Source organism: Papio anubis, chromosome 12 (assembly GCF_008728515.1).
Source record: "Papio anubis isolate 15944 chromosome 12, Panubis1.0, whole genome shotgun sequence".
In the NCBI taxonomy this organism is placed as follows: Eukaryota; Metazoa; Chordata; class Mammalia; order Primates; family Cercopithecidae; genus Papio; species Papio anubis.
Genome location: NC_044987.1, coordinates 25,418,566 through 25,443,914, shown reverse-complemented (window position 1 = coordinate 25,443,914; position 25,349 = coordinate 25,418,566). Strand labels below are relative to the sequence as shown.

Here is a 25,349-nt window from a genome sequence, read left to right as displayed (position 1 = left end):
ATGCATCCTCAATACTCACATGAGTCTTCTAATGAATCCAAAAGACGTTACTAAGAGTTCTACTCCGAGATGTTTGTTGCTTTTTTTCTTTTTTCTTTTTTTTTAAATATACCTTTACTTATATTCCTGGAAATCCTGCTGCTATTTTTTTACTCATTTTGTTGCAGATTGTTCTAGAAATACGCTTTTCTGATCATGTTAGTGCCTTGTTGATCATTTTTATAATCCTTATTAATGGATATGTGTGATACATGAGTTGTGTTTTTCCTTTTTTTTTTTCCTTATCTTTCTCTGAGTCCTTTATGCCTAAGTATTTGATGCACTAAGATATGTTCTCTGCAAACAGCGTTAGGGTTTTATTTTTTTTCATTGTCAAAGAACGCTATTAAAGATACTGCTAAAAATTGTCCTTGAATTTTAAGAAGGGGACATCATTCTTCCATATTCTTTTATATGGAATTAAATAACAAATAAAATACTGGAGGGGCTGGGCACCGTGGCTTATGCCTGTAATCCCAACACTTTGGGAGGCTGATGTGGGAGGATTGCTTGTAGCCAGGAGTTTGAGACCAGCCTAATCAACAAAGTGAGACCCTGAATCTACCAAAAAAAAATGGTTTTTAATAAATAAAATAATGGAAAACCTGTACAGAAACAACCTTTGACAAATTCCTTCAAAATTCCTTTAAAATCTATGGATTATTTATTTGCTGCCATTGCCAGAAACAAATGAAATGTGAAGAATTGAATAATAGTCTGACTTGCTTAGCATTTGTTTTCAGAGTACTATGTATTAGATTACGTTAAGAGTCTATTGATTTAAAAGTTGAGAATGTTAAACCTCATGCTCGATCTAAACCAATGAGCTTCTTTACGGAAGGGAGGTACTAATGACAACAGATAGAATTAATATGATGGAAGAAAAGAGGAAGCTTGATGGAACCCTTGAAGTGCTAGCACAGGGAGTTTGGAGTTGGAGAAATAGGCCATAGGGAGTTATAATTTGTTTTAAACAAGAACATTATGAAAAAGTCTTAAAGATTTTCTTAGGTGAAAATGCTGTGGGGAGACAGAGTTACTCTTCATTTGAGTCTCATGCATATTTAAACATGAATTATTTTTTAATAGAGAAAATTAACTTATCCAAATGCAGTCTTCTGAGGTGATGCCAGAAACTTCCATTTGCTGTTGGACAACTAGGTGGTTGAACATATTAGCTTTATACAGCATGTGTAGGCTCTAGGTAGTAGACATGTTTGCTTTACTACCACAAGAGGCACCACAGATGAAAAGAATTTGATTAGAATCTACAAAAATATATAAATGTTTGTGCCATAAGGATTAAATAATTTAGGTTCTGGGCATATTCCTAATCATTGAAAATTGACCTCTAAGAGTAAATGTACACCCTGAGTTCCTTGGTGTATGTGTCTGAGACCTAGATGAACCCCAGTGGGGTCAGGTTTGCTGCCCCTTGGGTTCTTATATAAATGTACCTCTTTTAGAAGGGTTTATTGGGTCTGTATTTTGGTAGATGTGATTTAATGTAACATACATGACTTTTAGTCATTATCTTCCAAGTGTTTCCATGTAACTTGATTCCCTGGAAGGAGCATTAATTGGTTCTTACAGTTCTGCAGCCGTATTTTGCGTATCTGTCTAATATGCCTTTAAAAGATAGAGTCAACCTTTGAAACCTTTGGTAGGATGTCAGCAATCCTTCTGCATTTGACTTATGTGGACTTTTTCCCTAACATTTTTAATGATAGTTTCTGGGTCATCTTTCATCTGTGTACAGCAGGCATTTCATTTTCATTCTTCTGTCATTTCTTGCCCTTACAGTGACATTTCCGTGCTACCACCTAGTTAATATAACTTGTTCTCTAGTAGCTTATGTATTTCATCCTGTTAATTAGCTGTAAATGTTTTGTACCTAGAAATTGTCTTTACATATTTTTTTTGTACCAACACTTAACTGCTCTAGCCTCACTTCCCACCCCTAATATTAATGTCATGGCACAGAGAATGCCTTGACATATTTGAATTGATTAATTGATTGATGAAAGAGATTTACAGGGTTAAAAAAGAAATGTAGTTGTAAGAGGCTATATCATTGGTCCTAATATTAATAGGTTGAATGATACAAGAGATGACAGAACATAGATGGAGAGTTGGAAGAAGCCGAGTTCATATAGTGTACTGGTGATGAACAAGAAGGTAGGAGTACCTTGAGAGATGACAAAGCATCTTAACTTAAAGACAAGGGTTCAGATGGAAAGTATTTAAGCATCATATGAAAATTACAGCAGTTTTAATTTCAGGCACAGCTAACAAGTCTGCATTAGTGGAGACTGGGATTGGTTAACTTGTTTTAAGCTGACAAAAAATTGTCTTTTGTTGAAGAGGAGGATATCAGCAAGGGCTTGATTACTGATGAGGGATTTTATTCCTGTAGTGTATATAAGGGCTTCCTAGCAGGTTTTTTGTTTTGGCCTGTGAACACAGACATTGTCTAATCTTATAGCCTCCTTTTAGATGAAAAAACCAAGGCTTTAAGGGCTAAAATAACTTGTCTGTGGTCACAATAAAATTTAGGGACAGACCAATGTGATCTTTGTTAATTAAACTGATTCCCTAGTTCTAGAATCTCAGTTAGGTGTATAGAATCATCCTGGTGTTGAGAGAAGTAGCTCAGGATAATGTCATTTGACTAAAGACCTGGTTCCATGGACTAACCATAACATAGACTTCACTAAACCATGGTTTCCCACCCTCAGCATTATTGATATTCCGGCTCAGATAATTTTTTGTTTGGGGAAGGGTATAAGCTGTTTAGCATCATCCCTGGCCTCTAACAATACCATTTGGCACAACTAAAAATGTCTTTAGACATTGTCAGGTATCTCTGAGGAAGCAAAATTGCCCACAGTTGAGAAACTGGACTAGACCCCAGATGGCAGATACATATTACTGGTGCTTAATTTCCCCTGTCCTTCATTCAGAGTAGGCTATTTCTCTATTCAGTTCCATTTGGCCTAAGCAGTCCTCAGCACAGTCTCTATCAATCAATTGGAACTGATACAGAAGGTAAAACCTATTTGCCATTCCTGTACTAGCAGGCAGGATTTGGAATAAATTGTAAGTAGTAACCTATGTCTGTAATTTCTATTTATGCTTTAATTTCCATTTTTCTCCGTTTTCTGTGGTTTCTTTACCTCAATGGCAGTGAATCAAGATGTATGGAAACTAAAACCAAAATTGTTTTGGATAAAGAAAATGTATTTGGAAGATTGTATATACTAGAATTTTGACAGTAGTAATTGCTGTTGCTATTACTATTTGCATAGTAGCACCAGTACAGTTTTTCTGTATTCTTCTAGTTTGGCTACACCTTCTTTTTCTTTGCTTCTCATAAGCTGTATGACTATGTGCTAAGATCTTGTGATGTCAGCTTTAGTGGGTCCTCCTGATAGGTTCACAGGTTTTACTTGCTATGCAGTCTCTAACCCTCTACTCAGTAATTAAGGCAATGACTAGTACTCTGACCTCTTAGACATCATCACATCTCTCAGTAGGTTATTCTCTGGCCATACGCTTAGCATTTTCAGAGATGAGTTCACTCTTAGGGGACTAGATAGACCAATTAGAAAGTAGATATTAGTCCCAAATTAAGTAGCATGAGCTAGTTTCTTTGAAAGTTTTCTATGGGTGTTTCTTTTTCCTTCACTTTATTGACACGCATAACTATTCAGCATGAGTAACACTTTTGTTGCTCCATGTGGAAAAGACACTGTCAGTTGGAACTAGGCAATGGGGAGCCAGATTTAGTGGAGAATGACAGAATCTGGGGTCAATAGTTCCCCCTCAGGGAGGTCTGACAGGATTTTAAAGAGTTTGTACTTCTGCCTTCTTTCTCAGTTCAGTGCATAGCTGCAATAGAATTTAAACTACCTTCGACCCTCTAGGATTATCAGAATTGTTATCTCCAGCACTGAGATTTCGAAAGAGTTCTGATGTGGATTCAACTCAGTTTAGTTAGCATTACCAAAAGAGATCTTGCTTATAATATGGTTTCAGGGACAATGAAAATTATATGACTTTGGGTTTCTTTTGATGAGCTTTAAGAATGCTACCATGAATAGTTTATTTATCCTCAAAAACAGAACTGTGAAACAGGGGACCAGCTAATCTACCCGTAGTACAGAAGTAGTTGGGGCCAGATGTCCAAACTCCATTTAAGGATCTAGGCTTTCATGTGCTATTTTTGACAACAGGTGTAGAAGCGAGAGCTTGCTTTGATGTTCTCTGGCTTTTTTGCTCATCTTTATCCATCTTACACATTGGTCTAGGCTGCGTTTTACTCTGGCTTTCACCTCTCATTCTTTCTTCGAAAATGTGGAGTTAACACAGGTAGAATTAATAGATGTTAGGATTTGTTGTTGTTGTTGTTGTAGTTGTAGACAAAACAGCTTAGTAGGAAACCCAGCTGTCTGTTTCAGTGGGCTTTGTGACATTCATTGAATTTATTGGTCTGCTGGGAACTGCACAGAATCCTGTGTTCTTTCCTCCAGTAAGTTTTGCAAGAGTTTTGTACCTTTTTAGGAACGAAGACCTCAGATACTGTAATTGCCTTTGGGCTTGTGAATGATTTTTCATTTCAAATTGTCCATGCGATAAAGTTACATCACGTTCAAAATAAAAATATTTTTAAAAGCTTCTATATGGGGTGCCAAGGAATAGAGTAAGAATCTTCTGCATTATTTAAATCATATTTTACTTAAGAGTTAAGAATACCCACTTGATCTGTTAGTCTCTGGATTATAACATTTCTTCCATCCATTCTTTCAACTAAAAATGTTTTAGTGCCTGTCATGGGCCAGGCATGGATACAGAGGATAAAACATTAAACAGGAAAAGTGTCTTTCCTGCTTTCACAAAGCTTTTTGTTCCATGGAGGTTACAGGTAGCTAAGTAAGCAATTACACAGCAGTGTGATGGATTAGTTTGTGGTTTATGCACTGGGGGAGGCGGAGGGAATGGAGTAGGTAGGGAATGAACATGGAGACCACATAAGTGATGGGTCCAGTCTAGGCCTGGTGGATCAGAAAGAGCTTCCTGAAGACAGTGATGTCTACACTGAATCAGACTTAGGTGTAAGTGTTAACTGAGCAGAGGGGAGGGTAAATTGCACTTCTAAAAAGTGTGGCCTCTAAAGTGAGATGAGTGTCTTGAATCATATTCCATTTAAAACTCTTCTTTCAATAAAATTGCTTCTCACAGCTGTGCTTCACAGGCTGAGAGACTTGACTCGGAACATATAAGATTAATTTTTGTATATCTAGTAGCATTTATCATGTTTGGTTTTTGGCCATCTTCGTGTGAATTGTTAATGGTGTGAAAATTTGCAAAGTATTAAATACAATGAAAAAGAAACAGCTAGATGTTCCAGGTATTCATTATCCAGTCAAATTAAGGTTTTAATATTTATAATCTTAACCTTTTTCAAACAAAAAAAGGAAAAAGAAAAGGTGGTGACTAGACTGTTGGTACCTTATATCAATCTTTGCTTTGCAGCCTACATTCTTTAAGGCAGGTGGCTTTATCAAGAATTCTTACATGGTGTAGGGTATTTGGTAGATTATTCTAGGTAGCATAAGACCAATTACATCTGTAGTTTGTCCTGAGGCCATTGTCGTCATTTAGATATGATAACTTCTATATGGATTGATACCTTTTCCTGTACAGAGTAAACGATTCCACGTCTAAATATAATTAGGTGGTTCTTTTAACCTATTTTTACACACCTCTGAATCAAAAGACTAATCAAGGTTTTTGGTCTGCATGTTTGTTCTTTTATTTGGGTTTTTGTTTTGTTTCTGAAAATCTGTTCCATATTCATTTGTCTATCTTTTGAGTGAACTTGCCTGTCTTTAAAAATGATCTCTTACATGAAGTAGATGAACTACTTTAACCTCTGTGGTTTCTCCTAGTATTGAGTTCTGTGACATCTCTTAAATAAGTTTTGCTCAGTACCTATTCTAAGATTTTACAGTCGGCTTCATAATTTGTGGGAGGCTTTTCACTTGGAAAACAGAGTTCTCAGAAGCCATTTTCATTTCCTTGTTTTTGGCTGGAGCTAAAAGAGCTTTTTCTTAGTCTAGATGATTGTTTAAAAAAATACTATTCACTACGGTTTCCAATTACTTGAACCTCTACTTGATTGAGTCTCATTGTGTGTAGCAGATGTAGAAAGAAGTTGGCTCAGCTTAATTATGTAGTGAATTTATTGTGTGCCTGCCATTCTTTCCTCTTACTCTTTTCAACTTCAGGAGTATATGCCCCATTCTCACATGCCAAGCAACTTTCAAGAGAAAATCTTAATCATTTCTTACTTGTCAAACATTTGAAAATAGGAACACTATTTGGAGAAACTCCTGAGGCAGATTGTTGGGGTGGGGGTGGGAAAGGCAATATTTGTCTTCGGACTTTTAGAGAAAGGTTGCTACACACTGGGCAAGGAGGATGTTATTTTCTGGGGTGAGGGCTGAGTTAAGATGGGGAAGACATAGTGTGAGAAATTGGGAGTTTAAGAAGCTACTCTTTTACTGTTACTGTTTTTGCCCTGTGCTTTCTACTCTACCATTTAATCAACCATTATATAACTCAGGACAGTTGGGAGCCTGTCGTTTTTTCAGAAGCACCAGGATCTCTTAAGAAGGACGAATAGCTCAGGATGGCATGAGGCTAAGATGAACCACCCTTGCTAGTAGGGTTCTCTGGCAGGTGCCCTAACTCTGGGGTGCTGCAACTTTGTTTTCACTGTTTGTGAGTGACTTCTTAGGATGTTTCTTTTTGTCATTTCACATTGCATTCACATAGAATACACTCGTGCCTAATGACTGCAAACTTTCCATCCCTTGGTTACACCATAATTTCCTTGCCCACCTCCCTTTTAAAATTTTTAGATTGTATCCATGCTTAGGTTTTTGGTTCTTGTTTGATTTTATTTCACCTATGCTTAGGTTTTTGGTTCTTGTTTGGTTTTATTTTGTTATTACAAGTAATTTTAATGGGTTTTAATTTTTGTTATTGTAAGTAATTTTTTAAAATTGTTAGTAAATTTTTTAAAGGTTGCTTAGGTTTTGGGTTCTTGTGTGATTTGATTTTATTTTGTAATTATAAGTAATGTTTTAGTGGGCAGCTTTGTTGAAGACTGGGTTTTGTCTCCTTTGAAGTCACTTGAAGGACTGATGAAGAGTGAGACTAAACTGTAAAACTTCGTTTTGCCAGATAGCTGGAACGTTAGGGACATGCTTGGGTAGGTGATGATCTTGGGTATTGAAAACTAATCAGGGAAAGTAGATTGAGAGAGAAGCGGATGAGATGTGTTTCTGGGGAGCACAAAATGTTCTACATGCGGATTAGCCATGAGAAAAATGCATAGCATAAACTCAACTTGTATGATGTTTAATTTTTTTTTAATCTGGGAGAAGAGACATAATTGTACCCTCTAAACTGCTGTGGAGCAGGGATTCTTAACCTGGACTTTGGATGAGCTTTAGGGAAATCTTGAGATTGCATGCGAAATGATGGCATGGGCGTGCATGTAGCATAGATACTCCTGTGCAGTTAACTGATGGATTTATGACCAGAAAAATAGAGTGGGGCCAGAAACTTTTTGCCGGTCCTAAATGGCGTCGTAGATATTTTACAGATGGAAACACATATGTGAAGTAGTGGTGTGATGTGCAGTCTTTTGCCTTCTCGTTCTTCCTCACCACCCCCAGCCTTTTCTGAGTATTAGAATTCTGATCCAAGAGGACCAGTTTTTTCCTCTCCTTTTGCAGTTATGTTTATAATGAAGTCTGAGCCCATCAATCTTTTCTTAGATGAAATTGTTTTTACAAATTTGTTTTTAGTACTGAGCAGCTAGAAAAGAGACATTAAGGATGTGATACATTTTCACTACCAATTCTACATGTGGTAGCCTTTGCTGACAGGGGAAAGCTGAGCACATTTTATGGAATGTACTGCAATAATTAATCTTCATTAGGACCGTTGCATGGACTCATAAATTAAAATTTATGGTAAGGAGAAAAGTCTCTGGCACAACATTTTTGAATACCAAAGTGCCAATACTTTAGGATAGGTATAAAGGTTTCTGAGTATGTTTCAAATGATCACAAGCTCATTTATTAGGTTTAAATTATTTAGGAAAAAAAATCCAAGCTACATTTATGGATATGAATGCAAGAAGGAGAGTTTTATACAATTAAATGTCCAAAACTGGGCTCTCGGGCACTAAACTCTTGGTTCTCCCAGTAGCTTTCCACAGCCAGTTTAGCTGCATGTTGTAAAAGGACACCCCAGGGTTTCTGTGTAAGGGCATGTTCACTGTTCTCCACCTCTGGACACCCACCCTCAGCTTCCTTGCAGCTGTATCAGTCTGTGGTTTCACCTGATAAAGTTTGCATTCCAAAAGAAAGAGAAGAAAAAGCAAGAAGTTGAAAAGCTGCTCAGACTGTCTAATAAAAGGAGTGTGCTTTCTTCTAGCAGCCCCTTGTCCTTGCTTTTGTGAAATTTTTGAATAGGCTGTACAGTGATGTCAATCCCCTATTCTGTAATTTAACACATACGAACTTGCGCACCCCTAATTGTACATGAAGAAATGCAGTTGCCACAGAAGTTATGAGCTCTAAAATGAGTCTTATGCCACTTTCTGGCTGCACAGTCCCTTTTCCAGTCAGGTTTACAGAATCCCCCATAATTTCAGTTGCCGTTTTATAACTTAATTATTGGAACTGTCTGCCCCAGCATCCTTGGAAGTTTAGTGCTCACTCCACTATGTTGGGTTTCTATAAGGCATTGCATCCAGTAGGAGAGAAGTTGACAGATTTTCCCAGAAGATGTTTTTCTTCTATGTTGCCTTGGCCATAGCCTATCGGACAGCACTTGGAACTTTTTTTTTTTTTCTGATGGAGTCTCACTCTGTCGCCCAGGCTGGAGTGCAGTGGCACGGTCTCAGCTCACTGCAACCTCCGTCTCCTGGGTTGAAGCAATTCTCCTGCCTCAGCCTCCCGATAGCTGGGACTACAGGTGCACACCACCAAGCCCGTCTAATTTTTTTTGTATCTTTAGTAGAGAAAGGGTTTCACCATGCTAGCCAGGCCGGTATTGAACTCTTGACCTCAGGCAATCTGCCTGCCTTGGCCTCCCAAAGTGCTGGGATTACAGGCGTGAGCCCCGCACCTGGCGGGAACATTCTTGAAGTTTGGTGTAGTGGTTCTGATTACTGTGTCCTCGCAGCCCAGGAAGTGTGGTTTCTGGGTTACAAAGGACATTCTGACTTGTTTTCTTTGGATTTGATTCACACATCATTTATTTAAAGTATGCTGTTTACCAGTGAGTGGTCTTCCTATTCATGGCAGGTACCAATGATTACCTTCCTCTTCTTGTGATAATATGTCATTTGCCCCACTTTTTCCCACACTTGTAAGTTTATTAGCTAAAGTGTCCTAAGAGCCAGAAAGGGAATTTAAAATTCAAGTGGAACAAGCCCTAGGAGTTCCTGCTACTTGGAATAATATATCAGTGAGTCAGTCTCTCTCCTTATGCCTTTCTCTGTCAATACATAGGAATTTAAACTATGCCTGATCCTGGCAGGGTGTTCTCAGAAGCATCCGTTTTACAAAAATAGTTGCTCTAGCAGGTGTGAGATATGAATTACGTGAGGTTCTGTGAACCGAGAGACTGAATGCCTTGCCCACATGCACCACTGCTTGTAGTTTTAGAATATTGATCTACATGCAGTATTATTATCAACTTTGCGACAGGGAAAGTAGTTTTATGAAATTAAGACTGTTAGAACAAAGGCAGGCTACTTGGCTTTGTGGGGAAAACTGCGGGTTTGGGGATCAGAGAGACCTGAGTTTGAATCTTTCTTTCACAAGTTGTGGACCTTTGACAAGTTACTTAACCTGTGTGACCCAGCTTTTGTCATCAGTCAAAGGAAGATACTTTTTACCTTGCAAAGTTACTGTAAAGATCTAACAAGGGTAAAAAGAAAGCGAAGTATGACATTGAATAGGGTCATTAATATGTAGTAATTATTTTAATTACTAAAAGCGAAACTGGTAGGAGTTAGTACATGAGTATATACATTGATAGGAATAAAACTTAATGCCCTCTAGGGTATCTACTTTTCACTGTCTTCCTCATTGAAGTCGTTTATTAAGTCCCCAGATAGCACTAGGCCCTATATTCAAAACAGTTTGCAAAAATATCCTACAGCCTGGTTGAAATTAATGATGTAGTGACAATAATGTCATGTAACATAAGCCTATTCAAAATGTGGATAGAGAGTCCGTGTTACCAAATTGGAGTGTAGGACTGTCCTTACCTGTCTGTTCTCCTTCGACAGTCCCATGATTTAGGCATTTGATAAACTGCTAGTTTACCATGTGACTGGCAGAGAGCAATAAAGAAGAGGTACTGGACCCCAGCCCCTCATAGAGCGTACACTCCAGCAGGAGAGGTGAACCATAAGGAAGTAAGCAAAAACCAGATAAGAGGTGGTGACAGGGCCTTGAAAACAATAACCGGTGAGGGAGGAATTGGGAGAGTTCACTTTAGCCAAGATGGTTAGGAAGAACCCTCTCTGAGGCGAGACCTGACGAATTATTGAAAGCTACCTCTGGGAAGAAGGAATGATTCATATTTATCCTAGTGTTCTAATCATGGTTTGCGTAGACAGTTATTATTTAAATATTTACCCTAATAGCATCATCATGACTGTACAATTCTGTGTATTCCTGTTAGGAGATTCCTTGGCTGCTTTTCACCTCATCATCATTCTACCCATGTGTCTATCCTGATTGTGGTACTGACTTCATGGAAGGTGATGAGTATAAGAAACAGTTGCTATTCTAGTCCATACAGTGGCAACTCATTAGAAAGGAGTGAGCCAACATTGAAATTCTCGTAAGAACAGAAAAGTGAAATTGAGATGGTCTGAGTACTCTAAATGAGGATGGGAAAGTAACTCAGGTGATGTATAAGGGACATGTAATTCTTTGGGGATAAAAAGAGAAAACTCTGATGTGTTTTTATGCTTAATTTAATTAAGTTATAATGTATTGGGGGGTATACTACCTATTTTAAACTATACTTTTTTTTCTTGACTTTCTTCCTAGCAGTTTTAGTTTTTACAGTAAACATGGAATAAAAAATATAGTTTTCATATTTCCCCTCACTACCTCTGCAGTTTCCCCGATTAGTAACATCTTGCATTAGTGTGGTGTATTTGTTACAATGGATGAACTAATAGTGATACATTATTATTAACTAATGTCTATAGTTCAAATTAGAGTTCACTTTTGGTGTTGTATATTTTATGGGTTTTGACAAATGTATAATGTCATGTGTCCATCATTATAGTATCACACAGAATAGCTCATTGCCCTCAAAATCCCTTGTGCTCCACCTGTTTATCCTTCTCTTTCCGAATCCCTTGCAACCACTGGTCTTTTTATTGTATTCACAGTTTTGCCTTTTCTGAAATGCCATATGGGTGGAATCGTATATGCAGCCTTTTCAGATTGGCTTCTTTCACTTAGCAATATATTTTTAAGGTTCCGCTATATCTTTTTGTGGCTTGATAGCTCATTTCTTTTTATCACTGAATAATATTCCATTGTATGGATGTATCGCAGTTTGTTCATCTATTGAAAGACATCTTGGCTGCTTCCACATTTTGGCAATTATGAATAAAGCTGCTATAAATATTCATGAGCAGGTTTTTGTGTGGTAATAAGTTTTCAGCTCCTTTGGGTAAATATCAAAGGGCACGACAGCTGGATCACATGGTAGGGAGTATATTTAGTTTTATAAGAAACTGCTAAACTCTCTTCCGAAGTGGCTGCATCATTTTGCATTCCTACCAGCAATGAACGAGAGCTCTTTTTGCTCCACAGCCCCACTAGCATCTTGTATTGTCAGTCTTTTGGAATTTAACCATTTCATAATAATTTCTGTAGTTTAAAGAAAGCTGTTTTTAATTTTTAAAATATAGTAGACTGTGATAATAATAGACTTTGTCTTTTCAGATTTTGGTTATATGCTGGATTAAGTACTATTCTGCCAAACATGAAATTCTAGCTTAGCGTAGCCCTTCCTTACGAACAGGGTTGCCCTTTGAGGAACTGTCTTCTCAGCCTCTCAAAGTGAAGATTTACCTGAGATAAGGCTAATAATAATATACTTAATTTTAATAAACGCATCAAAGACTATTGTTGCTTGCTGAGGGCCTTAACCTAACAGGGACCCAGGACCTCTCTTCCCTCCTAGAATTTGTCCCAGACCCCTACCCCATTCAGTATCCCTTCCTGAGTGTCCCAGCTCCCCAGGAGTTCTCTCATGAGCCATGATAGTGCCACTGTACTCCAGCCTGGGCTAAGCAAGACCCTGTCTCGGGGTGGGGGGACATCTCAAGTTAAAAGGCTTTCACCTTACATGGTAAAGACCAATATAATCCAGTTAACATCAACAGAAAAGTAAGATCATGCCTACCATGGGGAGTTGGAGAAGCCATAGTTAACATTTATAATGCATTCTCTATACATATATCACTTATTTAATCTCTCCGTGAGGTAGATATTAGTCACATTTGCAAACATAAAAATTGGCACTGCGTGACGTTCAGCAGTTTTCCCAAGTTTTAGGCAACTGCTAGGGTTTAAATTGGGTCAGACTGTCTCCAAAGCCATTTTCTTTTCCTCTGTGCCAGAATTTTGGAAATGACATATTTAATAACAGTACTTGAATCATTGTTAAGTAACTGATTTGTAAAAGCAGTCGTTACAACATTAAACAAGGAAGGGGGAAAAGTAGATATTTTTTACATTATGCCATGTGTATATTTCAGAGAACTTACCTGTAAAGTTAAGGGGAAAAAAGGTTCCATGATCACAGTGTCTTCCAAATATACTGAGTTAAACTTGATAGAAACAAAGTTACAATAAGATCCAGGCACCATGAACTAGATGTTATAAAATACCTTTAACAATAAACCTTTTAGGAAACTAAAGATTCTTCTTAATCACCTAGTTACGCTTCCTCTTAATTTTGTCTTCAGATCCTGTGTCTCAATGTTATCCACAAGGTTATGGTGTGTTCTGTGCCTTGCTGAAGCCTAAAAGCATTCATTTTCCTGCTTTACCAGTCAAATAACCCTCTCAAAGCAGTAAGGTTAGTCTTATAGGAATTGTTTTTAGTGAGCCAACAAAAGCTACTAGAACCAGGGGTCTGGTTTTTGGTTTTGTTTGTTTTGCACATATGTCATCAGTGTGTAAAATATAAAAAAGGGATCTACCCTTTTTTCTGTAAAGGGCCAAATAGTAATCATTTTACACTTTGAGGGATACTCACCTCTGCCAGTACAGTGGTAAAGCAACTGTAGACAATACATAAACAAGTGGGTGAGGCTGCATCATCAGTCAAACTTGATGTATAAAACAGGCACTGTGTGAAATTCGGCCCACAGGTATAGTTCGCTGACCAGCCTTTCCTTTTTAAAGTTGGTAATCCACTTTAAAGTCCTGTTGAAAGCTTTATATACTTTGCAAAATTTACCTTCTCCTTCTCTTTGAAAATGGGAACCAGGTTGAGCATGGTGGATACGCCTTTAGTCCCAGGGAGGTTGAGGCAGGAGGATTGTGTCAGTTCAACGCTAGCTTGGGCGACATAGCAAGACTCCCCATCTCTAAGAAGAAATAATAATAAAATGGCAACCATTTTGCCAGTCTCCAGTCTTTGAGGATCCTCTTCCATTCACCATTGACCCTAATGAACAAGATGGTTTCCACATTCTCTAAGAACCCAGTATGTAGTTCTCAACAGTCAGGGAAGTACTTCATTTAGAGTAGCTAGTGGCTTCATATAATCTTCATCCACTTTGTTTCTTTCCTGGATACCAATGTTTCTTGTTTGTTTTTTCCTAAAGGTCTTTCTCCTCAGAAGAAAACAAAAGATATAAGTTGAGAATTTGCTTTTTGGTCTAGTTTCCCATCAACATTAGGTAGTACTCTTGTGATAAAAATGAAAGCAACTTCAATTTTAACTTTTAATGTTTTTGACAAGTGCTGTATTTGCTTATTATACTCTGTTGAAATATTGTATCTGCTGGTGGCAAACCACCCTGAGTCTAACATCCAGGAAAGTGAGGGGAGATCCCACTGTTATTGCAGGTCTTATGGAACTTGATACCTTTGTCTTGAAGTCATAGTCATTTGTTGACTGTGCTACATGCTGTTAAAGAAAAAAATTCATGACACTTACTAAAGAATAGTAAGTCAAACTTTATTCAAGGGGTAGGGGCCATTGCAGTGGGGTTTTTTAGTAGGGGTGAGAGACTGAGCTCAACTGAGAGTACAACTAGGACGAGTGAGAGTTACAAAGATTTACAGGGAGGGATCATTAATGGAAAGTTATTAAGAAGGAACATCAAGGGTTTGGAGGATTCTGGCTAAACAGATTCCACAGGATTGTTACTGAAGGCAAGCCTGGGGGATGGGAAATTTGACCAGATATTAAGGGTGAGAGATTTTTGTTACACTGACTCAGCAGGATTCTTGTTAAACTGGACTAAGTTGGCAGACCTGGACTAAAGACAAAGCCCAGTCAGAAAGAGGACTTAGAAGAGCCAGACTCAAGTTTGGTCAAAAGAGAGTATGTTTGTCAGTACTTCATTGAGGGTTAAGATTTTGATGTGATCACACATTTTTAAAAGGATAATAGTTAGATTTTATTGTGAAGAACATCAAAATTACTCATTTTTGTTGAAGTGACATGCCAAGTTTTGATCTTTTTATAATCTTAAAAGTATTGTCTCATTTCTTATTGTGAGTCTGAAGTTATTGGGTGGTACTTTTTTACAGTATAATTTCCCTTCCACCATTAGTGTGTTAATTTTCACTGTGGCTTTGATCTCTTCAATTTCTTTGGAATTAGTGATACAGTGTTTAGAGAAAAAATACAATGCAGATTTAAATGTCTACTTACATACTGGCTTAAAATGAATCATGTATGCTGCAAAGAAGATAAGAATGTGGTTTTAGTTGGGGATTATTCTTTCTGACCCTATATGACATACAGTGGGCCAGTCAGATACTACGCAGTACAGAAGCTCGGCCCAGGGGGTTTATTCGTTTCTTCAAGAAACATGTATTAAGCCCTTGGGTACCAAGGCAGTGTGGCTGCAAAGAACAAGACAAAGTTTTTGTCCTTAGGGAACTTGTAATGTAATAGAAGATAAACACATAGACAGTTGCCATAAGGCATTTCAGATGGTGCGATGGAAGTAAGCACAATATGAGGGTAACCCTAAGAGGGCACTTAACTCACATGGGGGTGGGTCAGGGAAGGCTTCCCAGAGCTGGAAGGAGGGCAACGAGTGAGGATGGTTGCAGAAGCCCTAGAAAACATAGATGGATTTGAGAGAGGATCAATTAAATTAAAGTTATAAAGGAGAAGGTAGCTCAAGGATGACTTCCAGGTTTTCAGTGGGGGAGTAGTCCTTTTCACTTAGAAGGGAAATAAATACAGGAAGGACAGATTTGGGGAAAACATGTGATAGAAGTTTGTTTAGTTTGAGGTGCAGGTAGAAACATCCAGGAGTTGGTTGAATATGCTGATCTGGTGGTCTGGAAAAAATCCTAAGCTAAAGATGCACATTTTTAAGTCATTAGCATTGTGGAAGACTGTGGAAACACTGAACTGCATGAGAATACCCAGAATGAATATGTAAGATGAGGACAGTTGAGGCCCAAGGATGGAACCTGGGGAAATGAACATTTACGTAATGGATAGAGGAAGAGGAAACTGGGAAGGTACAATCAGGGAGGTTGTAGTCAACCTTTAAGTACTTTAAATTTAGATGATTGCTGATTACATCTCATGGAAGTTGCAGTAGTGGTAAAATTTAAACTGTCCATTGACAGGGCGTTAACTCAGCAGCAGTTGTGTTTGAAAAAACAAGTTACTGGGTTTAGCCATAATTTGGCCACTTATATAATTTTTTAAAACATGCAAAGCCAAAATTTAGAACACCGGAACTTGTGATATTAAAAACGGAGGATTAGTCAGCAGACAGGAGCCTGTGCACCCACAGACTGGATTGAGTGTTCTGGGGGGTGCTCCCACACGTGACACTCTCCTCTGTTAACTCTGCTGGAAGTTGAATTAGAAGCAAAATCCATTGAAATGTTGCCTTTTTTGTTGCGGTGATGGTAATCCTTGGGGCTTTGAACAACCCTAACTGTCATTATTTTTACTGTTCAGATGAATGGACCTTTATTGAATGAATTCTTTAAGTCATCTTCAGAAATGAAGACAAGGAGCCCCAGACCTCAAAAAGCTACCCATTTAGTAGGCAGAAGAAGAAATCTATACCAAATTACAATGCACAAGGTGGAATCCTTGAGGAAGAGGTATTATTTGAACTGGCTTTTGAAGGATAAGGGAGGTTTAGATAGTTAGAAAACAGAAAAGGAAATTCCATATCGAGATAAAGGAAACTGAGAAGCTAGGGCATATTCAGGGAATAGAAAGGAGCCCCAAAGAACAGGGGCTCTTTTATATTAAGGGGGACTAATGCCGAACAGCTTACAGAGGCAGGCATATACCAGATCATGAGGCTCCTTAAAGATTATACTAATAATCTTTCTAGAGAACCACTGAAATTTTTATGAAAAAGACAAGAGCCAAGCTGTGCTTGACGGAGACTACTTCTCTAAGCGTGCTTACAATGGGCTCAAAAGAGAAATGTTATACATGAAGGTTTTATAAATGATATTTCAGCAAGAACTTTTATTTAAGATGACTGGTTCTTAATTTTTTTGTATTGTTCTGAGGGGAGAGTGGTCATGGAAACCATTATTGAATGGCTTCCTAAGAAGGCTGATATGTAAGACTGAAAAGTAAAATTATCAGGAATTCTCACAGGTTTCTCCATACGATCCGTGGAGCACCATTTTCTATCCTGGAATGATGACTCCCAACCTTTTCGTCATCACAAGACAAGCTTTTGTATAACCATTTTCACAAAAATTTCAAAATCATCAAAATAGAATTTCCCTGTCATCATCTGTTTTGTTTTCAACCATAGTGGTCCCATGTGTTAAAAGATTTTTCTCTCTCAAGAAAGTTAATATTTCGCATTTGTTTCATTAACAAAGATGTAATTTCCAGTTCATCCAAGTATCTGAAGTATTGAGCATTTACAAAGCCCAGTTCATATAATTCTAGCCAAAAGCAAACGAATCCCACAACTTAGTCTTCGGCACACAATTTCAGATTAAAAATATATAGGCCGGGCACGGTGGCTCACGTCTGTAATCCCAGCACTTTGGGAGGCCGAGGCGGGTGGATCATGAGGTCAGGAGTTCGAGACCATCCTGGCTAACACGGTGAAACCCCGTCTCTACTAAAATTACAAAAAATTAGCCGGGCGTGGTGGCGGGCGCCTGTAGTCCCAGCTACTTGGGAAGCTGAGGCAGGAGAATGGCGTGAACCCGGGAGGCGGAGCGGAGCTAGCAGTGAGCCGAGATTGTGCCACTGCACTCCAGCCGGGGCGACAGGGCGAGACTCCGTCTCAAAATAAATAAATAAATAAATAAAATAAATATATATATATATATTGAAAATAACCCATGATTCATATATCTTGACCTAAGCAGTCTCACCTTTTCCCATAGACACAGGGACCCTAAGTTGGAGATCAGGTTATCAACAGGAACAAAGATTACGTAGCATACCTACTCTGTCATCATCTGTTCAGACTACATATTACATGATGATTTTTTCTCTGTTGTATGATACGTCCTTTAAATGGCACACCAGACATTACTCATAAAGTCTTTATTATTTGGATTATTGAAAGACTGATATCTCTGAATTCTTTAGCTCTACTTTTTATTTTTGTAGCAGTAGTAGGACTTACCTACTCTGTATGCTTCTGACCCTTGTGGAATTTAAAAGAATAATAGACGTATACCTAGCTACCCAGAATTTCAAATTTAATTTTTTTCTTTTTTTTATTGCAAAAAGTAATACAGGCTCATTACAGAAAAATGAGAAGACATATATAACAGCAAAAAGAAAATCTAAAAAAATCTTCCAAACCTTTTTCTATGCAAACTTACATATAGACTTTTAAAAATACAAATGGACTCTGTCTTTTTGTGTTGGTTTTATAACTGTTGTCAGTGTCGAAAGCAATTCCTGAAACATCATTTTTAATAGCTGCATAGTATCTCATTTCTAATTTTATAACCTATTCAATCCTTTATGTTTGGACTTTGGGATTTCTAACTTTCTGAAATTAAAAGTAGCTATCCCTTGAATATCCTTGTGCCTAAATCTTTGTCTAGATCTCTAATTATTTCCTTCAGATAAAGTCCCAGAAGAAAAATTACCAGGCATATATATTTTAAAGACTTTTGAAGGGCACTGCCAGATTGCCCTCAAGAAAGATTGTGCCCATTCACATTTCCACTCACGAGTTTACATTCTAATTGGGAGTTAAGATGCATACAGTTGGAAAAGAAAGTCAGTTTAGTATCAGGAAATAGCAATCTTCGGTGCAAAATGACTAATGCAAAATGACTAATAGTTAATTGGTGCTTTTCCAATTCAGAAGAAAGAGATCACTTTTAATAGGCAGATTTGTACCTTTCATGGGAGATAAGGAATTGGAGATGGGTCTTGAAGGACAAAGGAAGACCCAGAAGAGGGAGGCACCACATTTGCAGCAAACACTGGTGGAAATGCCCAAGTGTCTGCCGAGCTCGCGAGTGAGGGCCGTGCCTGAGGAGTGAGGGACTGGGAGGAAGGCTGACCTGAACATGCTAACTTCAGGTTTTCTTCCAGCTCTTTTGTTTCTTGTGAAATTAACCCTGTTATTCCGGGGTGATGATGTAACCTACAAGTGTCTAAAAAAGTTAAAATGTTGAAACCAGGAAATCAGCCCTATTGAAAAATAAGTTCAATTTCTCTGAGTATTCTGATGTTTGGTTTCAGAAAATTTAGAAATTCAGAAAGTTATATTCCGTTTAAAACTCAATTACAAATAAAGATTTTAAAATTGAATTCACATTCCAATGTTGTATCTTGTTTGCTTAATTATTAGCAATGAGTGAGTTGTTTGGCTCAGATGGTTACTTTGGTTATCCAGACAAGCTTTTGTGTATCCATTTTCACAAAAATTTCAAAATCGAATTTCCCTGTCATCATCTGTTCAGATTATATATTATATGATGATTTTTTTCTCTGTTGTATGATACGTCCTTTAAATGGCACACCAGACATTACTAATAAAGTCTTTGTTATTTGGATTATTGAAAGACTGACATCTCTGAATTCTTTAACTCTACTTTTGATTTTTATAGCAGTAGTGGGGCTTTTGGTGTGCTGAGTTAAGCCATGCTTTGGCTTTTTAAGATGTGCTTTATCCATTATGTTGCACTGTCTTAATGCTGAGCAGTGATATGTTTGCTTTTGACCCTTGCCTTGAACATTTAAAGAATGTGGCAAGAGTCTAAGTCCCACAGAAGTGCTGACATGAAGATAAAATGTGGAGCTCAGACTTGGACTTGCCCCAGTTTTGCAGGCCACCCCCTCGTTGTCAGTCATCTCAGGGACCTCCTTACCTCCCTCGGCTTAGTGGAGAACACTGATTTCACTCCTTTTTCAACCTCTATTGCATTTTCATTATTTCAGTGGACCTGTTATCTTCAGAATGTTTTACTATCTGTTTGATACATGGCACCAATGATGTGCTGCCACCATGGCTCCTAACAGAACTCATGATAGAAAGATGCAAGAGCCCCTCCCAGAACTTGCAGAAAATATTTAAAAATCAAGAAACTAGAATTCTCTATTACGTATATTAGATTGTTAACCCATCAGAAAGAAGCCCCTGTCCCTAATTGGATCCAGTGAGCTCCAGGTGAACATTAGCTAGATGGGGTCAGAACCCCACTGCCTGCCTGATTCATCAGGATGTAAATGAAAGGGAGTCCTCTAGTGCCACTCCATTTGGAAGAGGCCTTTTCTGAAGAGACCAGATAGTGGCTATAGTTTGCTTTCTGCTTCCTAATTACTTTCTAGGTTTATTACAGTATCCCTCTTTTGGTAATTTATCTGTAGAATACCTATACTGTTGTTTAATAATTAATTTATTATACAGATTGCTGCTCATTTGCTATAGAAAGTAGTATAAAGGGCCTTCCTAGAATTTGAAGTGATCCACAAAGCAGCAAAGCTGCCTATTGTGAAAATACTTGGACTACATAATTTTCCACCTTTTATTATCCAAACCACCTATTTCCTGCAGCGCATGTAATGTGCAGGAGCACATTAACAGAGGATGCAATAGACAGCTCACTAATCAGGCCATTTCTGATGAGCTGACCTGAGATGCACTTGACGTATACGTAGAGCAAAAATCAGTATTCCCTTGAACCAGATAAATCCTGGCACTATAACCCTGTGGGATTGTCACAGGACTGGCCATACTCATAAGATTAGGGCTCAATACTTTTTTTTAAGGCCCCTTTTCACTAAGAATTATTTTAATTATTTGCTGACTGAATTTGTATCACAGGGAACTCTTTCATGTTCATCTCTCCAGGCACTCTTTTAAAATACAGTAATTTGTGGCTTTAAATAACCTCATAGTGCCATCTAGTTTGTCTTTCCTCCAATGGTGAAAGAGAATGGCTGAGTCAGAGCATTGGACACTTCTGGGAGGAAAATGGAGGAATGATTTCCAGGTTTGCATCAAGCTGGTCATAAATGGATGTGCTGATTAGGTGCATTCACTTTGATATCCAGGCTGTCTTCTTAAAGAGTAATCCAGGCCATTGGAAGTGGAGCAGTTTGTTCTCTTTCAGAACACGTCATGTGCTTGGGATATAATGTAATATTTCTGTGATTTTTTTTTTTTTTTTTTTTTGCTGATTAGATATAGTGAATGTGAGAATTTAAAAGGAAGTAGTTTATAGACAGAAAGTTAACATGTATTGAGCACTACTGTGTGTTCTCATTTATATAAGTTCATTTAATTCTCACAATTTTAAATAAATTACATAATACCTGTCTTTACAAATAAAACTGAGGGTTAGAAGTGTTAATTAAAGGTCTGACTGTGTTGATGCCAAACCAGCGCTCTTTCCACAGTTCCTGGTATTTAAATGTTGATTGAGTCAACTCTAATTGCTTTCAAAAGCCTGCCTTTGGGGCTGGGTTCAGTATCATTCATACCTGGGTTTGAATCCCATGGGTGTAATCTTGGTCCAGTCATTTAACCTCTCTTAACCTCATTGCAGAATGAGACTCATGCACTCCACACTGAGGGTTACCATGAATATCAATGACATAATCTATGTAAGGTATGTAGCGCAGTGCCAGACCCTGAGGAAGCCTTGTATTCATGGTTGCTACTGCCAATAGATGGACTTTTTATTTTGTTTTAATCGTATATCCAATAATTGGGTCATCTTGGAACAGCTAATATCTCAAAATGCTTGGAGGAGAATGTTTTGCTTTTTCTTCTATTTTTAGCATATCAAGTGATTTCCTCTACTTTCAGAAATTAGCTTTGTTTTTATAGTCTATGTGTGTGTCTTTGATACAGATTTTTAAATGGAGGAAATTTATTTGATGTCTTAAGTAATCTGTAATTTAACATCTCAGGTTCTATTTTATGCATGATCTCTAGATCACAGCTTAATGCAACAGATATTAGAAGCAGCACCTGTTGTCCAGATAGCTGTTAGTTTGCACACTATTACCTAAAGATAACCTGACTTTCAGTAGAGGTAGTTTGACATGGCAGGACAAGCACACACTGGAGCCAGACATACCTGTGGTGCCTCTCCGTGTCCTCAAATTGTTGATGATACAGCTGTAACTTCCTAGAATGATTGTGAAGATTGGAATACCCAGTGTGAACAAAGTACCTTGCACGTGCCTGGTGCATGGTAGGACCTATCTACTGATGGGAAGGTACTTACTAATTATACAGATATCTTGATGTTGCCATGGTTTCCTTCATTCTTGAATAATATCACTTTACCAACTCTCTGTAATTTTGTCCTATTTTAAATGTTTGCTTTCATACTGAGTCTGAAGTAAATCTTTGGATTTCTCCTCACCAGTGATACCAAGAAGCAGCAGGGAAAGAAGAAGAGGAACAACAGTGAAGTGGAAGACGTGGGACCATCAAGTCGTAACCGAAAGAAGGCCAAATGGGACACGTTAGAGCCTTTGGATACCGGCCTGTCTTTAGCGGAGGATGAAGAGCTGGTGTTACATCTGCTAAGAAGTCAAAGCTAAATACTTCCTGCGCCTGTCTTCTCCTTGAAACCTTGGTTATGATTGTATAGGCAAGAAGTTGAAACACAGTTGATTTGGGGGCACTTAGGTGTACCATATGCCCCATTCCCAAAGGGCACATTTCTGGATAGAAGCGATCGTATCTCCAAGTTCCTCTCACAGGATATGCTTTGTGCCATCTCTGAGCATACTCAGATCGAGGGTGGATGATACCATTTCCTGACCCCGGTTTCCAGCATGTGTTCCGTTAGATTTTTATCCATGGGTTCCTACGCCTTGTCATTGGAAATGCTGCCTTTATTTTACTGGCAAGTTCTGGAGCTCTGGTGTCATTGTTGGAAATTCCTGTCTTGCTTACTGTACAGAAGTTTCTATGTTACTGTTAAAATTGCTCATGATTTCGGTGTATTTAATATTTGCAAAGAGACTGAGCATGATGGACCAGCCCTGAGAAAGAATATTTTTGAATTGAGATAATCAATAATAAACATGTTTCCTATAAAAGAAAGTATTAATGTTTACATTATGTCCAGTAACGTAAGAGAACTCTCAAAGGAAGGTTCTTAAGGTTATAGTGCTTGGCCAATTCCTGAAACAGTGAATTTGTCATGTTCTTAAGTTAGCCTTCTCAAGGATATCATTTAACTTAACACTTGCAGGTTTGCTAGCGATCGTTTATAAAATTCACAGAAGTTCTAAATACGAAGACTGACTAAAACATGGCCTCTTACTGCGCATGTAGTAGCTGCAGGTCCTCTGCAAGTGCTCCAGTCAGCACTACCACAGAGCCCCACCCAGACCCAGCTCCTGGTAATGAGTACGATGTAAAACAAGGCAGAGCCTCTTTTTTGTTACAGATAACTCAGATTCTTCAAGGGGAAAGAATATGGTAAAGAAATGAGTCTTGACATGAAACTGATCTTATAGATCTGCTACCTTCTCGTGATTCCGTCCCTTTCCTATTTTCCCACTCCGTGCACAAATATTTTCAGTAACAGGTGCAAATAAAATTACAAGGAAGAGAAATGATGGCATTAACACCTGGATATCTCAAACCTTTTCAACTCAGCCTAAGTCCGCGTTTGTCTCAGAAAAGTTTCTTTTCTTTTTTTGTTTGGTATTCTTGTGAGCCAGCACCAACATCATTTCACTATCAAAATGAAATCAGGCGACACTTCATCTTCTCCCTCTTCCCACTCTTTGCTTTACTAGTTCTTTTGATGCCTCTTCTGTAACAACTTTCTTTTTGTTGTTGAGACAGAGTTCTGCTCTTGTCGCCCAGGCTGGAGTACAATGGCGTGATCTCAGCTCACTGCAGCCTCCACCTCCTGGGTTGAAGCGATTCTCCTGCCTCAGCCTCCTGAGTAGCTGGAATTACAGGCGCCCACCACCATGCCTGGCTAATTTTTTGTATTTTTAGCAGAGACAGGGTTTCACCATGTTGGTCAGGCTGGTCTTGAACTCCTGACCTCAGGTGATCTGCCTGCCTCAGCCTCCCAAAGTGCTGGGATTACAGGCGTGAGCCGTCATGCCCGGCCACAACTTTCTTATCCATTGTTTCTTCTCTATTCTCACAGCTGCTGCCTTCAGTCAGAGTTCATTCTCCCATCATGTGCTGCTGAGACCCCTGCAACATCTCCTGCCTGGCCACTGCCTCTGCTCTCACATTTCTCCCACCCAGCCTTCCCCTGGTGCTCAGAATTCTCTTCACAGCAGGTGGATCTCGGCACACTTCTCTCCAGCTGTTCCTTCTATTACAGTGCCTATTGTGCGATGTTACAGACATTTGTTTATATGTCTGTTGCCCCTTTTATAATGACAAGTTTCTTGAAAGAGCAAAAGGGCCATGTTTCATCCCCAGAGCCAAACACAGCAACTGCCCTCTGGTTGCTTAGTGAATTAATGAGGAGACATAAAATCAGCTCAATTTTTAAAGATCTTTTGTAGCACATTCCCCTATCACTTCTCATAGGAAGGATATAGAATGATAGAAATGAGAACTAGATGAAATGGCTGTATAGAGAAGAAAGGGGAAAGTAGTTGGGAAAGGAATTCAGTGGACAACAACCTGGGTAGATTTTTAAAATTAGTTTCTGGCCGGGCATGGTGGTTCAAGCCTTTGGGATCCCATCTCTGGGAGGCTGAGGCAGGAGGATCGCTTGAGGCCAGGAGTTTGAGACATGCCTGAGCAACTTTGTGAGATCTTGTCTCTACAAATAATTAACAAATTAGCTGGGTGTCGTGGTGTATACCTGTGGCCTTAGCTAATTGGGAGGCTGTAGTGAGCTGTGAGGATCGCTTGGGCCCAGGAGGTCAAAGCTGCAGTGAGCTGTGATGGCATCACTGTGCTCCAGCCTGGGTGACAGAGTGAGACCCTGTCTCAAAAAAAAAAGTTTCTGATACAGGATCTCTTGGCCTTAAATATTTTCAAAAGACATAAAGTGCAAGAGTATGTAAACTGAAGGTTTACTGTTGAATTTACCCTGTATGGTTTCAGATTGTTTTTCCTGACCCAAGTAAGGAATTAAGGCAGTTTACTCCCTATATATAAACATTGAATAAACATATTGCAAGGCCTTTGGTTCATAGACTAGTTTGAGTTGTATTCTGTCTCTGGAACTGAATGGATCCTGACAAATGTGTACGTCGTAGGGGATTTTAGTGTGCAGATTTTTGAAAACGAATTCTAAAGATCAGAACAGTGCTAATAGAAAACTTGGGTAACAAATATGTTTGTAAGTGGGCTAAATTAGCTACTGTTTTGGCTCCCTGTCATTTGTACCATGTGTGAATGTTTAGTAATAGACCCTGTTTTCTCTGACATCAGGGGTGGGTACCTGGTTAAAATCTGGCCAGCCATCAGAACCCGTCTCCTAGAGACAGAGATTGGTGCAGCTGTAATACCCAGGTGGGGACAATTAGACTCCTTCCCTGCAAGTGAGAAGAAATTCTGTACA

At 38.6% G+C, this 25,349-nt stretch overlaps 1 protein-coding gene across 2 annotated transcripts in view; it reads left to right on the top strand.

Annotated features, from left to right (window-relative positions):
- Positions 1-25,349, top strand: part of DDX10 (DEAD-box helicase 10) — a 292,818-nt gene that overhangs the window by 252,150 nt on the left and 15,319 nt on the right. The window contains exon 18 of one of the 2 annotated variants that reach the window (XM_009187219.4): positions 22,215-22,903. The exons of the other annotated variant lie outside the window; for it this stretch is intronic. Within the exon in view, the coding sequence (XP_009185483.3) occupies positions 22,215-22,392 (178 nt within the window). The 3' untranslated portion in view covers positions 22,393-22,903. Of the gene's footprint in view, positions 1-22,214; positions 22,904-25,349 lie in introns of those variants that run through there. 2 annotated transcript variants of the gene reach the window in all.